At 29.0% G+C, this 18,095-nt stretch overlaps 1 protein-coding gene across 1 annotated transcript in view; it reads left to right on the top strand.

Moving 5' to 3' along the window:
- The first annotated feature begins 458 nt into the window (after positions 1–458).
- Positions 459–18,095, top strand: part of LOC128390894 (uncharacterized) — a 25,221-nt gene continuing 7,584 nt past the window's right edge. Inside the window, 1 exon segment of the mRNA XM_053350667.1 lies at positions 459–1,671. Coding sequence (XP_053206642.1) covers positions 1,425–1,671 — 247 coding nt within the window. The 5' untranslated portion in view covers positions 459–1,424.

Below are 18,095 nucleotides of genomic sequence, written 5' to 3'. Positions count from 1 at the left end.
GAAAAAAAAAATTTAACCAAAAGAAATTGAAGAAAATGATTAAAAGAAAAAATAAAAATTCGGATTATGATCAAGTATCTGGATCCAAATGGTAACCATGGCAACGAGTTTGATAGTCAACAGAATTTTAAAGAAAAGCGGTAAATTTAAAATGGACAGAAAATTAATTTTGATCAATTAATCTTTTTATTTTTACCATTTGGTTAACGATTGAAATTTAATTGAATTAGCAAATGAATTACTCAGAGAAAGTTTAGTGAATTATCTAAGGATAAGTGAGAAAAGAAATAAAAAGGAAATTTTCTGTTCGATTGAATCGGAAATGAGTCGAATCAACAGAATTGCATCTTTTATCATCATGGTTTATAGAGAATGAGGTCATAGGATGAAGAGAAAGAGAGAGAGAAAGAGAGAGAAAGAGAGAGAGAGATGAAGATAAGGATGAGGATGAGGATGAAATGAGTGAAAACTGAAAGGAACATGAAACATAACTGTAAAGATGAACCTTTCGAGGATGAGGATAAGTTACATTTGAAGAATGATATTAGTTTGTTGACGGAAGAGAGAGAGAAAAAGAAAGAGAATGAAGATAAAAATGGAAGATGAAGATACGAAATGAATCAAAGTGAATCGAGTTAATTGTCGAAATTGTTAATCTTAATCCTCTTGTTGTTCATCACAAAAATTTAACACAATACGAAAAAAAGAAACAAAACAAAATTGTCATCCTCATCTTCATCATCTTTCAATAATTTTTCATCTCTCTCTCTCTCTCTCTTTCTCTTTCTCTTTCTCTTTCTCTCTTAATCGGTGATTAAAAGCTTATCCATCATAGTAAATTTCAAATCAATTTATTAATCAACAGGAGAAGCAAAAAAAATGGTCTACCCAATCAACTAATCAGTGATTTAGTTTCATTTTTAAATTGTTCAAATTCAATAAACATCATGTGTTTCTTGTCAACAATTAACCAATATCATCATTATCATTATCTTAACGATTACAATCAACTTGACAAGGGATTTAATTAGTTGATTCAAAAGTAAATAACAATCAAATTATGATTATCAAGTGATTAACAACAAAACCTCAATTCGTAATCAACTTAATCATCAACATCAAAAACAAAACCATTTTTTGTGCGTTGAAACGTTTTAATTGTTTTTTCATTCCGCTCAATTACATAATCATGAGGATTAACTGATTGTTATTATTATCATTTTCATCATCCACCATTATCATTAAACATTAAGAAGATTAACTTTCTTAATCCAATTAAGTTTAAATAAACAACAACAACAATCAAGTAAAAAAAAAACACTACCAAGACCAAAACAAATAGTTTAATAATAATTAGTTAATTGTTAACCTTTTCCTTTTATAATAAGAAAACATATAAATCTAATTGTAAATCAAATTGAATCATGTTTTTATTGTACAATTTATTATTATTGTGCATTCAAAGTGGCTCATTATTGTCCAATGTAATTGTCACCGTTGATTCAAATGATTCAATCTCATCATTATCATCAGTTTTATCCTCATCCTCATCATCATCATCATCATCTTTATTGTCATCATCACAACTTTCCACCCCCTTGGAACCATCAAATGACAAAGTAAACACCAACAATCAAATTGACAGTGAACAATCAAGAGTACGACGAGATGGTAAGTGAAGACTAAATTTACCGTTATATTTACTGAGTTAATTAATTGGAGAGAAAAATTTTCCCTCTTCTCAGAGACAAACAATTAACTTAAATTTCCTTTAAATGATAAAATAATTTCATTCCAAATACTCATTCAACTCATTCAGTCAGTTTATTAACAACAATATCACCTCCACCTCAACAACCTCTATTGTTAACCTTATCATTAGAACCTTTGGAATCATTGATTTTACTTTTACTGTTATCGATTTACCATGATAAGGTTGAGAATCAACCTTTACCATGGGAATCAGGGGAATGCCAGAAATAAGAAAAGAGAGAGAGAGAGAGAAAGAGAAAAGAGAAGTAAAGAAGAAGGAAAAAAAAAATGTTCCAAATTCTGGATCAACTGAACTTCTCAGCTTCTTTGAGATAAAAGTGTTGCCTTAAGCTGGAAAACTTTTTTTTCTCTCCTCAGTCACATTCGATTCTTATTCTTGGTGATGAAAATTCACCCATGAAATTGGTATAAAACTGATAATAGAAAATGTCTGCCCATTGGTCATCATCACTTATCTGCTATTCTGAAATACTATTCAAAGTTATTACTTTTCTTTTAAAAGAGAGAGAATTTTTTTCCTTACTGATTTCCACTTCCTATTCCAATCATTCACCCATTGGGCTAATCTTATTAATCTTCCATTATCATCATCTTGTCTTCATCATCAAGAAAAATGAATGATGAAGAAAAATCTTCCAAAGATAAGATGTAGCAACCCTTAGGCTATGGACAGAAAAAAAACTAAAAGAAATTATTTTATTAACATTTCGAATCAAGTTCAATGGTGGAAAAGCGAAATGAAAGAATGAAAAAATATTCGAAACTCAGAAAATTCTTATATTTCAGTGTGTACTCCATGGGAAGAATTTAAATTCTTTATCATCTTATATCGTTTTATGAGCGAAAACTTTGTTTTTTATTGGAGTTTTTTTTTCTTCGACAAAAGTTTCTAAATATATTATCATGAAAGTTCAGAAGAATTCTGTTAATTTTAGATGAGATTATCTTTGTATTCTTTTCTCTTAAAGAATAAGATAAATAATTATCGATATAAAACTAATAATAATTCATCATGTCATGTTGCTCAGAGATTTTTGATAATATTACATGAGGAAAAAGATGATTACACTCAGGGAATGCTGAGAAAACAATAGGAGGGAAAATCTACCAAGAATTCAGGGAATTCTGAGAATAGGAAAATGGAACAAAGTTTCATTATAATAATTAATATGATGAGAATACGTTGATTCAACTTTCAGGGTAAATATTCAACAGAATCAACGATAATAATCAATAACCAGCCTTTAGGATGATAATTTCTTGCTCAGGGTGATCATCAAAATAATAATAATAGTTGAATGAATTTTCAGTGTTTTTGAAAGTCTAATCAAAAGAAGAAGAGAAAAAAATTACATTTCAATATCATTCCAGTTGAATGATATTCATTATCATGAAATTTCAATAATGATAATCATGATACTCTTGGTGACCATTTGCATTTGAAGCTTTCACCAGGTTCACTATAATATCTTGATGAAAATGATTTGAATTTTATATCTATTTTAAAGTTTATTATGATTGATGGATTATGAGAAAATATTTATATCATGAAATTTGATTCATTATCATGAAATCAGGTTGATTATCAATTGAAATCTCATTGAAACTTTTGTTTCCAACTTGATATCATTTAGATTGATTTACAATCCCAAAAGTTTTAATGATAACTTTTTATATTCTTGATAATATCAAGAGTTGAAAGTTCATTTAGAGACTTTGAGTTTATTGATATTTCCAATTCCCTGGATTACCATGAAATTGAATTTAACCTTTATCACCACCATGAGAATCATATTCATGAATAGTTATTCATTATTATTACGATAATTACGATTATCAACCAACTAATAAAAATAACAGGATAAAGGAAAATAATAATCTACTGATTACATTATAATACTTTAAATTTAATTGTTTCAACAATTAGTTGATTCTATTTAAGGTCATTCCATGGGAGATAATATTTTCTCGTTGAATTTAAAATATAACTTTTTAAATCCAATTGAATCCAACGCCATCATGATTCAGTTGAGTTTGAATCATGAAATGTATGAATTTCATGATTTCTTTTACGTTGTAGTTAACAGTTACTTTTTATCCTTCCCTTTCATGATGGAGTAGTTTAAGTAATCAGAATAGAAGAAGAAGGAAAAAATTGGAATACAAATAGAACTGAACTTTAGAGGAAGGATGAAATGTTCTGAAGAAAGAAAGATGAGAGAAAAAAGGAAGAGGTAATGATAATAGAAAGAGGAAGATGAAGATGGAGATGGAAAATAATGTAAAGAATCAGATCATGAATGAAAAAAGAAAACAATGAGTTCTCATCTTTTCCATGGTGATGATGATGGTGGAAAAGTTTCTCTCTCACTCTCATTATCTTTTTCTTATCGTTATGTAATGAAAAAAAATCTCAAAAGTTCTGAGTATCCGATTATTAATCGTAAGTTGTCATGAAAAACTATGGATAAATAATGAAATGTGCTGACCGTCACTAAGATAATATGAGATGATAATTGATGAGATTAATATTATTCATGGAGATTAGGATTAGGAAAGATGAGTTTAAATATCCTTGAAAGGATTAAAAAAAGTTTCTATTAATCTTTTTTTTTCTTTACTTTGTTTCTCATTAATCCTGGAAACTCAACTGATTCCATGGTGAATTTTTTTCTTCCTCTTTTCGGTGAAAAATTGTAAATCATGATTAATATATATACGGAATTGTATTGATAGGGTTTGAATATCAGTTTCATGGTTAAATCTTTACTCTCTCTCTCTCTCTCAAGTTGATTACATTATTGATACAATTGATTACTGATGATACTTATTATTATTTATTGGTTATCGTTATCGTTTCCAATTGTTGTTATTTGTGCTGAGATTATCATGTGATTGCCATGAAAAGTTGTTAATAAATGTTGATTGTTGTTGTTGTTTTATCGATCAAAATAATAGATTTATTATCGATCGGGACAATTTAGCTGATTAGCCTTATTTACACTTATCATCTAACTATAATCATCTTCATCTTGAAACATATTTTCATTCATGATAATCATGAATGGAAATTGTTACCATTGATTATGTAGTTTATTATTACAACTATCAATCTATGGGAGTGACTTTTATTATTATTGTTATTGAATTAATAGGTTGATGATGATCTTGATTATCATGAGAATCCAATATTCAAGAAAATTTTTCCAATATCATGAGAATTCAATTTCAATATTCTATCGCTTTCTTTTTCCTCTTTTACCTGAATAAAAATGAATTTTCATTGAACCTCAACTGTTTCTGACATTGGATCTAAACCCGAATAATAATCATGGATGAATTTCTCCCATGTAATATTATGAAATCTAATGACATGTAATAGCAATTAATTCATGTTCCATGAAGACTGAATTTCTGACATTCAATTATATTTGTGTTACATTCCGAATCCAGAACTTTTTTGCATCTCTCTCTCTCTCTCTCTCTCTCTCTCTCTCTCTCTCTCTCTCTCTCTCTCTCTCTCTAACTTCATCTTTCTGTCACTCTTTGAATTCAACAGAATCAGATTTCATGATTGAAGATATAGTAAAAGATTTGAGATAAAAGTTCTGTTGACAATGAATCATAATCATCCTCAACTGAACAACATTCATGTTAATTGATTTTTTATGTTTCATTTCCGTTTCCCCATTAACTTGAAATACTTTTCCAGTAGTAAATGTTGTTACCTCATTGATTTATTAATTTCTAAGACAAATGAATAATAATAATTCATAATCAACAAGGAAAATTGTTGAAATGATTGAGAATCCATCAGCTTACATGATAATAGAAAAGTTAAATTCATGATCAAGACTTGAATTCTTGGTAATTGTTGATTGAATTGATTTTTTCAATTCCAATTGATGAATTAAAATAAAAACAACAAAAGTCTAAAACCAAATTAGCTAATTAAAAGTTAAAACCAATTAATCAACAGCAAACAATTTGAATAAAACAACAAACAATAAACTTAATCAAATTAACCAAATTAAACTTGTAAATGTAATTAAATTAGCTGTTAAATCAGATAAACAATTTGATCAATCAGCCATTTGATTGTAATAGATGAACAATTAAATGAAATTGGTGTTAATCATTTGGAATAAGTAACAATATTGATTAAAAGACATAAAAAATTAACGATAACAATTTAATGTCGTTAGTTTTGAAGCAAATCAAAATCAATTGGTTAACAATGAAAGTTTTCAATTCTAACACTTTTGAAGCTCAATTATTGTTGCTCCAATTTGATATAGCAAATAAAAACAATAAGATAGATGGTCAGTTGGATTGACCATTAGCAACTATTATTATTTGTATCATGATCCTTTTCTCATAATGATTGTAACAATTTAGTTCCTTGAAATGATTAGAAATCAAAAGGTAACAAGAGTTACATGGATTCCCAATCAGAGATACTGGAAACACAGTTAACATGAAAAGATTGATTAAAAACTTATATCATTAACTTGACGATAAATAATATTGGTTCATCCTTTTACCGAGGAAAAGAGGATGAGGATGATAAAAAAAAACTAATTGTCATCCAATTGATGATGATGATGATGATGAAGATAATGAAAACGTGACTACCTTGATTATCAAAACTTATAAACGATAATGAGAAAAATATTACTATTATAGTATATTAGTGATGAAAAGGAAACTCAAGTTTAATCGTTAATTTATTTCATCATCTTCGTAATCATCATGATGATTTGAATTTTACATCAAGCTGATTAGAATCAAAACAATTACCATTTGATTATATTCTTAAAAATTAAGTAACATGATTGATCGGTTAATGTTTGGAAAGAAATTCAGTTTTCTAATTCAGAGAGATAATTTTATATTCTCAACAATCATGGTGATAGTTTCATCATTTCTCTCTCTCTCTCTCTCTCACTCACTCACTCACTCACTCACTCAGCCTGGTAGTTTTCACTATTTGTTACAATGATAAAATAATCACCAAGAAGCAAGAAGATTAAATGAAAACTCTTGCTGTTAACTTTTCTTTTTATCATCATTAGTTTATCATAATCAACACGATGTAGATTACTGAATGATTATTGTTACACAATTTCTCATGAAAATCCACTCTTTTTCATATATATTATCAGATTATCATGATAACGATAATGATGATTGTTTAACTGTTGACATCATTTATTTTTCTTCATTTTTTTCTCCTTTCAATCCAATTGGGAACTATGTAAATGTCATCATGTTAATGTTATTTTTTCCCATTGTAACTTTTTTGTTATCTCTCAATTTTTCTTGTTCTTATTGTCCCGTTAGATTATAATATTGAATAAAGTGAATTCTGAGTCTCAGATGATTATTGTTATTGATACTCAAACATTTCATGATGTTCTGATTTCTGTTATTTGCTGTTTTCTGCCTTCATGTGGGTGGATTTATCATTTGTGATGATATTTTCCAGTTGTTCCTTTCTTGCTTTCGACGTTTTCTGCTTCATCCTTCTGATATTCAAATACTTACAAGTAATTTCATCGTCCAGCTAATTCTGTTGGTCATCACCCTGAAGAAGATAATTGATACTTTTGAAATTCATTCATGAAAATTTATCGTTTTTTTTTCTTACGTTTTAATTTAGTTTTCTACATGACGATGAAAGTAAATCATGAACAGTTGAATGATTTTCCAAACGGAAACTCAACTCCTATCAATCATTTATCCACATTATCTATTACTTATCACGATAGATATTGTATTAATATATATCTCTCTTTCTGTGATATTATCGATATCATCTTGTTGATCATGCTACTGGTCATCTCTCTTACTGGTCAATCAAAAGATGAGGAAAAAAACTTGCCTCAGAATCTTTTCTTTGTACTTTTAGATTCATTATCAATCACCACAATCATGATACTCATGAGAACCGTTGGTGATTATGATGACAATGATTACCTGATATTTTTTTCATTGGAATAAAAAAAATCTCAATTATTTCATCTTCTGATCAATGGTCAGTTTGACTTGTTTTTCTGTATTCAAGTCATAGTCTATTGGAAAAAACAAACAAAATTCTGAGTATAATTCTTGTGTATTCAGCAAAAACTGTTAGATTTCTCATCATGAACATTATCATCATGTTGATTTACTCTTTCTTTTTTTCATCTTCTCTTTCTCTCTTTCATCATCATCATCATCATCACCCTGATTCATCATGAATCCGTTGTTTCCTCTGTTTTCCTCATATATTATCATTATTATTACTATTATTATGGTCGGTCAACATTTTAACTATGGTCCATTGGTCTTAACATCAATCAACATTGTATTTCATTTATCATTCACATGAAGGATCAGGTGATGGTTTAACACACGATTCAATGGATTCTGATAGATTCAATTCATTGATTTCCCTGTGTATATAATGTTACCCTGATTAATATTATACTCTGAATCTGATGATGATGAGGATGCTTAACTGAATGTACTTAGCAAAAAAAAAGAAGAAGAAAAAATTAACTTTATCTATTATATAACATAAATATTATATTCATTGATTCATAGATTGAGTGGTGTTGGTGATGATGATGGAGAGATAAAGATGATGAGGAAAATATTCCCACTGAATACACTTCTGAATATACTTATTATCTTCATTAGATATTAATAATAATATGAGGATAACTTTTCTTTGCAACTACTTAAACTTATTCTCATCTTAAGTAATAATATTTACTACTTACAGGGAAGGAGGGAAAATATGATTAATAAGTTTGCAACTTTTTTTCCGCCACCATGTGTATCATAATATTCATCATGATGGTTACCATGGTTAACCTGTTAATAGAATTTTTTTTTCAGTAGAAAATTTTTCATTCCAATGAGGAGGATAACTAAATATCTAATATAAATTAGATTTGCCTGGAAAATATCAGATAACATGAGTTCCAATTTCGTGGAATTCATTTTATTGGATTCAATTTATTTCATGAGCTTCTTTTTTCCCTGATAGTTAATTGTAAATCATTTGAATTTATTCAATTCTGTAATTTGAAACGACTGTTTTTCCGGAAAGTTGAGAGTTTTTTTTTCTACTATTTTTAAGTCAATCATTTTATTTTCAGTTTCTTTTTGACTATTGGTCAGTTTTTCTCTACCCTGACAGAGTAAATAATAATGATGCTAATAAAATTCACTATGATTGAGATGAGGGCACATTTCTCAGCAGAGGAAATGCTAATAATAAGAAAGAGACAAAGACAGAGCTGGACAATGTCCATTGGAGTGAATTTCAATCACCTCATCACTTTGAGTAACAATGAAGATGAATATGAACCTTTTCAGTCATTCATCATGCTAAAAGATTGATCTAATGATGAAAAAATGAAGTCATCTTCTTTGAAGAAGATGAAGTTAATCATTTACTGATCATTATAATGATGAAACATTTTCCATGTTCTCAAAGTTAACGAAAACTTTTGAAAAGTTCAATTTTATTAACAAAGGAAATCGTAAGTTAATCAGACGAAAAATGAACCTAAACTCAATCACATGAAAGAATGAGAGAAGAAAAAAAAATCTCAGAACTTTTTTCTCTTCACTTCTCGATTAAAGTTCTAAAAGTTAATTCAACTTCCTTTCTTCTTTCGTCTCGATATCTCGAGTTATTCAAATTCGTAGATTTAGTTCCTTGAGTAGAAATTTTTTTTCTTCTGAAATATTCTCATTCGACAGTTGAACTATTTACGAACTTTTATTTCTTAAATTGTAAATTACATTTTTCTTTTCTTTTTCACCAAATAATATCATTGGAATATCACAATTTTAGAAAACTGTAAATCCAGTGACATCTCATTCCTAATCTAAGTTGAGACATGAAGTATATTCATGTGACTGTCTGTTATATCACTCGAATAGAAAGAATTGAGTTACGAGTATTACTATTCTCATGGAATAATAATAATAATATGAATAACGAAAAAACAAAAACTCGAAACTGAAAAAGTTCTGAATAAATTTCACCTGCTTGATGCAAGTTCCAAAAATAATATTATTACACAGAACAAGTTGAGATGATTGTTGTTCATAAACTGATTTTCATCATGTTTCAATCATTTCTTAATATTAACACACTAATTTAAAGTCGATATTTCAACTTTTCAAACGAATGACATTTTCCCGCTTTCTATTTTTTTCCTCTTCCTTTTATCAAGTGAATGAAATTCTGATACAAAAGACTAGAGAGTTGAGTTCAACTGGAGATGAATGAATAAAATTTCATGTCATTGGAACTCATGTTTCATGAATAAACTTTTCCAAAATGAACTGGACATCAATCAAAGTTTCGTATAAAAATATTCCGTTGAAAATTTTGATGGAAAAATATTAAAAACCGGAAATGATATCTTCTGCATAAATCTAATTCCCAATATTATCATGATAAAATTTCATGGTAAAAGATTTGGGATGAAACTAGAAAAAGCGAGAAGATGAAAAGACAACGAAAAATAGAGTCAAAGTTACAGAGAGATAAAAAAAAGTATAAAATCAATCCCAGAAGATTTGAGAATTTTTTTATTTCGATAACTTCGATAAAGTATCATTTCGAGTTGATTTTTTTCTTCTACTCTTTTCAACCATTTTTCTTTCTGTTCATCTTTATGATTCAATTTCAATGTTGAACTTTTGAACATTATTTCCATGGTGAACTCTGTGAAACCCTTACCATCAATCGCCCACCATCATGATGGTTTCTGGTGCAATTCCTTCTTGTATTATTATCGTTATTGAACTTTTCTTGTCAGAACTTTGATAATTTTCGCTTAATGTTCAGTTTATCAAAACATCATCCGGAATTCTCTCTCTCTCTCTCTCTCTCTTTCTCTCTCGAATCATGATGATTATGACGATGATCAGTAAATATAAGAAGGAAAATATTATTAAAAGAGATGAAAAAAGTTCTTAAATTGAAAATTGTTCATTTCTCTCAATCTTTGTCCTTTTCTTATCATTTCAAATAATCTTTATTACGGTTCACTGAAATTCCCATGATATTGAACCCACATCATGATGATCATCAACAGTTTAGAAAAGATGAAAAAAGAAACTTTTTCTCACCATTATCATCATAATCATCATGGTAACTTCATGATCATAACTCGAATCATTATTATTACATTCAAAAGGTTTGAGAATTGAAGTGAAAGAAAAAACAATCTCAACTTATCCTGAAAATCACTGAATGGTTTCCATGGATAATAAGGAACCGGAGATGGAAAAAGGAAGATGAAAAAAATGATTTTCTCTTTTTTCTCTCTCTCTCTATTCAAACTCCCTGAAAACACCATGAATCCAATTGCAAATTCAAGAGCATATTGAAAAGAATTGCAACTTTTTCCATAGACTTATTATTACTTATGCAAATACTAACAACAATTGATCAGCTTATTCTTCATAAGTAGAACCGTTTCTTTAATGAATAATCATTTCAATATTTTCTATCCTTCCATGAAAGCATGATAATGATTCAGCTTTTCCAAAGCAAACTTTTTGCCTTTGGAGTGAAAGAAAAAGTTATAATAATAGTAAAATGATTCGCCGATTTTTTTTGTTCCCTCGAATTCAATCTCAACATTTCCATTTACTCTGTTCATTATCATGAACATTAAATAATCTCACTCATGATGTGATAATAATTCTAGTTTCATTTGGAACTGAATTGACATTGAGATTCCCATTTTCTTTTCTCTCTCTGATCCTCAGAATTGTGTATGCAGGATATCATTTGAATCTCATCATCATCACCATGTTCATGATGTTCATGTTGAAGTTTATCTCCTTTTGTCAATTTGAAATCTCATCAAAGTTATGAAGATGATTATGATTATTATGATTCTCATTCATTTGAAAGGTGAAAAATTTTCCATGATAACTTTGAGCTGAATAATGAACATTCAATTGAAATGTTTACTTTTACTAATTTTCTGGTTTACACAATCAACTTATGAAAATTACAATGAACCGTGATGATGATAAATTTATAATATTAATCATGTTAATTTTATCATTCTCATAACCATGAGGCCAAACCAACATGATTGAACATTTGGAAAAATAGTTCTGGCAATTGGACCATTGAGTTTCATATATAAAACATGATGATTCTCATGATGATGATAATGATGATATGTATTTTTTGCCAGGAACATCCTGAACACTGTTAACATCTTCCTACTCTTGTCACCATCATGATCATGATGTTGAATGAACATTACTATTCATTCAAATCTGTAAAAGAGAAACTTTTTTTTCTCATTCTCGATTTACATTGATTTCATCTCTCTCTCTCTCTCTCTCTTTATGTTTTTTTCTTTCTGGCCTCCATGAAACTGGATCCATGATAAAAGCGAATATAAATTGAAAAAGAATTGAAATTGAATTGACATGAAGCAAAAGAGAAAAGAAGAAAAAAAGTTCTTTTGTTCTTTTCTGCTGTTCACCAAAACCAGAATTCTGGTTTAACAGAATCAACAACATGATTCAAATGATTTAGTAATTTCATTCATCGAATACATTTTATCCTGAAAAAAACTCTTCCTTTAAGTTTCCCACTCCCACTTATCATTCTCAGTCATATACTCGGCATCTAACACACCCAATCCACCCTCGATTCAATTGTCTTGATTTATCATCGTTTTCTCAGTGAAACATTCCCATTCCAACTTCCCACTCCTCCCTTTCCTCCACCACCACCACCTCCTTCTGAATCTGATGATGAAACTTTAACAATCATTAATACTAATGGCGATGAAAATGATTTAATTACTAGGGAAATTTAACTCGAACTTTTCTCTATCATATTCAATAGAATTGAAAAAAGTTCATTCAATGAATATTTCTCAGCACCATGGAAATTAAATTCTAATGATAATGATCTTGCTCCTTTGTCATTTATCTCTCTCTCTCTCCACCCCACCATGATACTTTTACCCACCATTCCTAAATCTTTCTCTTCCTAATACATCATCATCATCATCATCATCATCATCATTCTCATCATGATAAGAATACATTGTCTTTTTTGACCATTTTCTTTTGCTTCTTTTTTTCTTCCATCATCTCAGAAATGTGAAAGATCAAAAGAAAAGGAGAAGATGCTGAAAATGGAGCAAAAATATTCTCTATTCGCTTCAACATCAATTAGTATTACGAACTTATTTCGTCTTGATTAATGGTTATCTTAAACTATTATCATGTTCAAGAATATTCTGAATGGAAGAAGCAAAAAGCAAGAAAGAGAATAGATAACATTGAATATATTACATGGAAATGTATTCACGATAGTGAGAGAGTAAGAGTATAATACATATGCATAAGAAAATGTCAAGAGAATCGTTTGGTTGATTGAATGTAAAGACGAATTAAACTCCTATTCAATTTCATCTCATCCTCATTTGGAATCTCAAACGCCTCCACCACCTCCTCCAATCGCCATGTCAATATGCCCTAAAGTGGTTCAGATTATCTTAGATTGAGATATTAACTTGATGATTGAGTTTCTCCTCCTCATCCTCATCCTCTTAGTAGATCCATAAATTATCAACATCTTATAATCTCCATTATTAACTTTCCAATCTCTTCCCATGAATTGTGATTATAATCATCTTCTTCCCTTGATCTCTATTTATCCTTCAAACTCTTATCTTTTTCCTCTTCCCCATGAATTATCTTCATCTTCAATATTCTTGAATCTCATTATTATTTCTTATTGTTCACCATGAACTATCTTCTATTAATAACGACTCCAATCAAGCTAATTATTTGAACTTTTTGTTTTCTCGTTTCGTTAGAGCAAAATTAAACATTGACGAACATTTTTCCCAACTTTTCTTTCCAATCGATTAATCTTTGATTCAGAATTTTTCTTCTTTCTCATTTTCGATTGATTCTGTTCCATCTTCCTTCACCTCTCTCTCTCTCTCTCTTGCTCTCGAATTGTATTGGAATAATTTCCTTCATTCTCTAAGCTTCAACTCGATCGTAATCAATCAAAGTTCAGCTTGAGATTTTTTATCTACTCCTGTTTGATTTGATTCCAGGGTGAAACTTTTCCAGAATTTAATCAACTTGGTTTACATCATCATTATCATGATAATTAAAATCGCTAAATTGCTGAGAGGTTGAAAAAACGGTTACAATTAAAATACGATGATGATTATTTATTCATTCATTTCCTGAGTTTTGCGCAAAATTCACCAGAAATTGAAATGAATGATTATTAGTATTTGATGCGAGTCATGAAATGAAAAATTAAAGTTCAACAGGAAATCATTATCACCAATGAAAAAAAAAGTAATAATTTCAAATGAAATTATCTTTCCTGATGATTATTCAGCTCAAAAATTGCCTGAGGCTAATGAGTTACAAAAAAATACTCCATTGAAAAAAATGAATAATTGCAAATTCTGAGACCGGAAAAGGAACTCACTGCTTCATGATAATTCATTTGTTTTTTTTTTCATCATTTCACCTCAAACCTTTTCCTTCACCCATGCAATTGAAATACCTTTGAACATGAACTTTATCCCTTAACACTCATGGTATCAAATTAATCATTACCAATATGAGATAGTATTACAACTGAAAAGTTATTCAGATTGATCCATCAAACCGACCAGAATAATAAAAAAGATTCAGTAACATTAAGCTCAGTTGAATAGCAAATATGTAATAATAATTTGTCGATGTTAACAAAATGATACATGGTGTTGCCTGGGAAAGAAAAGTATAATAATAAGTAACAGGAAAGGTGAATAATTTACCATGAAAATTGAATGATTACCAAAAATTTTGGAAACTTTTCTTATTCATTCTGTAAACATATAAGCTCAATCGTCGTTTCTGACGATTTTTAAATAATAATAATAAAAGGATATTGAATTAAACTGTATCATGAATTTTGTGGCTTTATTGTTGAGATTAATTTTCTTGATTCGTAGCAAATTATATCGATTCAAAGTAAAAGAGTTGAGATGAAATATGATAGCGGTTCGTATACGAACATCAATATAATGGCTTTCGAACTTGTTTCTTCAACTTGTTCTTTATTTCGATTCTTATGTACAAGTGAAAGAATTATTCTAAAAGAATTATTTCTTCTTTTATCGAGTTTCATTTCTTTTTTCATCATCATCTCTCTCTCTCTCTCTCTCTTACATGTATTCTGTTTTCTAGTGAATTTCGAGCCGCTCATTTTTTTGTTCTCTTCTCTCTTCTTGTTCATGATAAATGTCTTTTTTCATGTCCTTTTTCATTACTATTACATCTTCATGATACTGAGTTTTCTCTGTCAAACTTAATCTTTTACTCTTAAACCTTATATATTAATACATGTGTGTATAAGGTATGCCTCATCTTCACCATATCATCTTCATCTAAATTTATTCATATTATTACCACCACATACAAACACCATAGAGAAGTCAAAAGTTTAAGTCTTCTCCAGGGTGAAACCTTTCTAGCTCTTGAAGTAATCTGACTAACATCAAAAATAGAAAGAGAAAGCGAGATAGAGAAAGAGAAACTATTCAGAATACCAAATGAGTGAAAATTATAGTCCATCCATTCAGATTCAAACATACTCTTGAATCAGAAAATTCTGATAATAATATCATCACATCTCATGACATACACATTTATATAAACACAAAGTCAGTATCTTTGACAGCAACAGAAAAAAATGACTTCCAGTTATAAATTATATCTTCCTCTTCATGATAACATTTATATATCAGATAAATAAATGTATTTTTGATTCATTTTCATGTGTTGATATTGATTATGAATGCACAAGCAAATATTAAATATAATAAATATATATAAATCTAATATTTATCAGCAGAGAAAAAAACTCCATGTTAATACATAAAAAAAACTTAGTACCTTAAACTTTTATATACTTATAACATATTCAATATTTTATTTCAATGAAATTTTAGTTTTTTTTAAATATTAATAAAAATAATTTGGGTTAAATTTAATGGTTTAAGGATTAATCGATCATAAGATTGATGGATAATTACATGTAAAAGATTAATAGTTTTCCTTGTCCATTGTACCAACTAAATGTGAACTTTAGTCAACATAGTTAAATATATGATACCGACTATAATGACTAATAGGTTATATAAATACAAAGTTCATTTCCAAATATTTATGATTAGCTAATGTGGCGCAAACGGTAAGACGTTTGCACCTACCACCTTCTTGAAGAAGGTCCTGGGATCAATCCCCCTCTCATAAGAGTAATTTACTCTTTATTGAGGATTAAAAACTGTTCTCCTAATCTGTACCGAGCCTAACCTTGAAAAGGGGAGTTAAGGAATATGGGATAATCCTTAACTCCTTCCTTTTTTGGCGCTAATTATGTGAGACTGAATTTCTTTATTACTTCGAGTATGAAATTATTTTCCTTAGATTCTCAGCGAGGTCTCTGTTTTGGTTAATTGTGGAGGTTTAACTCTTAATGTAAGGTTTATATCGAAAGGTACAAAACGTCCATGATACAATCACATTTGAGGACAAATTGAACTATTTGCATTGAAGCTGTACCGAAAAGTCAAGTTTTCGTATCATTTACCATCGGGTGACAAAAAGAGAGAACATTATTTTAGTTTTTTGTTTTATCTGAACCTTATTCCTTTTTTTTGTATGCCTAATGAATTCTCACAAGGTAGAAAGAGGATATTAACAGAATGTCATTTGATCCTAGTAGATAAGTTACCAAGAGATGAGAGAGCAAGATAATTGTCACACTGAGAGTAAAGTAAATTCATCTGATAATTAATATGATACTTGAAATGAATCTCTGATGAAAAGGTAAATATTAACCAAAAGAGATGAACACTCAGAGGAAATTAAATCACACCTATTGAAAAAAAAAGAATAATTTTTATTCGTTTTTACCTCTGTTTCTCTCTCAACATCATCATCAACACCTCTTACCTCTTGCTTCACCTTCAATTTGCTTGTTGTCCTGTTTCAACTCTCTATGAGGTTCATTTGTTTTGTCAGCAAATCGTTTACCTTTAATATCAATTCCTCTCCAACTAATGGATGTTGGAGTTTTTTGCTCGATTCAATCTTATTCCCAGTCTTGTAATAATAATCTTGGCTTTTCTCTTTCTTCAGGATAATCATGGTGAAAAAGAAGAAAAGGAATAAATGAGAGTTGAGAGAATAGATGAAAATGATGAGGAAATAAAGTGAGTACTTCCGTCCGAATGAGAGATTTATCGATTTATTCTCAAAATCGATGGAGAAGTGCTTTCGATAAGAGAAGTTCAGAAATAATTTCTCTCTCTCATCATCATCATCGTTTCTTTTCTTACTCAATCATTGAATAAAAATGAATCAATATCAAGAGTCTTCACCTTTTCTCCATCATAATAGTCATTATCATCATCATTATTGTGAATGAGTCTCAATTCTGGTTTCCCTCTTCACCCATCAACTTTCATCTTCTTTTTCCATGAGTAAACTTTTCATTTTTGTTTCGAAGTTTGAACAGTTCAATCAATTGACCATTAGAAACAATTGATAAAAAAACAATCAATAATCGAGACGAAAATTAAAAATTTTCCCAATAGGATGTCAATTAATGAAAAGTATTCTTGATATTTCACTTTCGATGATTAATTAGAACATAATAATTAATCTAATTAAACAAGTGGAATTTCAATAGAAAACTTTTACCTTTTGTTGATTGAAACTATTCTCAGTTCTTGATAACCTTTACAATTAGTGCTAATTATATGTATTAATGTAATTCTGTAATTCTCACAGACTATCTTGGGAAATGATATCGTGATCTTTTTCATGACAAGTTACATTATCATGTTTACATTTGAAACCTTTGAACATTTCAGAAGCTTTAATCATGATTCTTATAATCAAGAGATACAATTGCTACTCACGGAATCACGATTCTCAACTAATTGGTAAGATTAATACAAACAGAGATAATATTGAACAATTTAAGATTCCAACACTTTGATTATAATGATCAGTAAATTCTGAATGATTGAGAGATAAATGCTCATCAGATATTTGAAGTGAAGATCATGATTGAGTCTCATTGGTTTTAGAGAAGGAAATTATCAAAAGAGTTAGAAAATAATTAATGTGACGATTCGAACAATAATGATAATGATAAGTTCGAAAGCTCAAAATTTTCCTCATTGAAGAACGAAAAATTTTTCGAAGTTTTCGTTTTCGTTTTCGTTCTCATCTTCAATCTG

This window comes from Panonychus citri, unplaced genomic scaffold (assembly GCF_014898815.1).
Source record: "Panonychus citri isolate SS breed McGregor unplaced genomic scaffold, ASM1489881v1 Contig00130, whole genome shotgun sequence".
Classification (NCBI taxonomy): domain Eukaryota; kingdom Metazoa; phylum Arthropoda; class Arachnida; order Trombidiformes; family Tetranychidae; genus Panonychus; species Panonychus citri.
The sequence above is the reverse complement of the archived record's forward strand: the minus strand, read 5'-3'. Positions and strand labels throughout refer to the sequence as shown.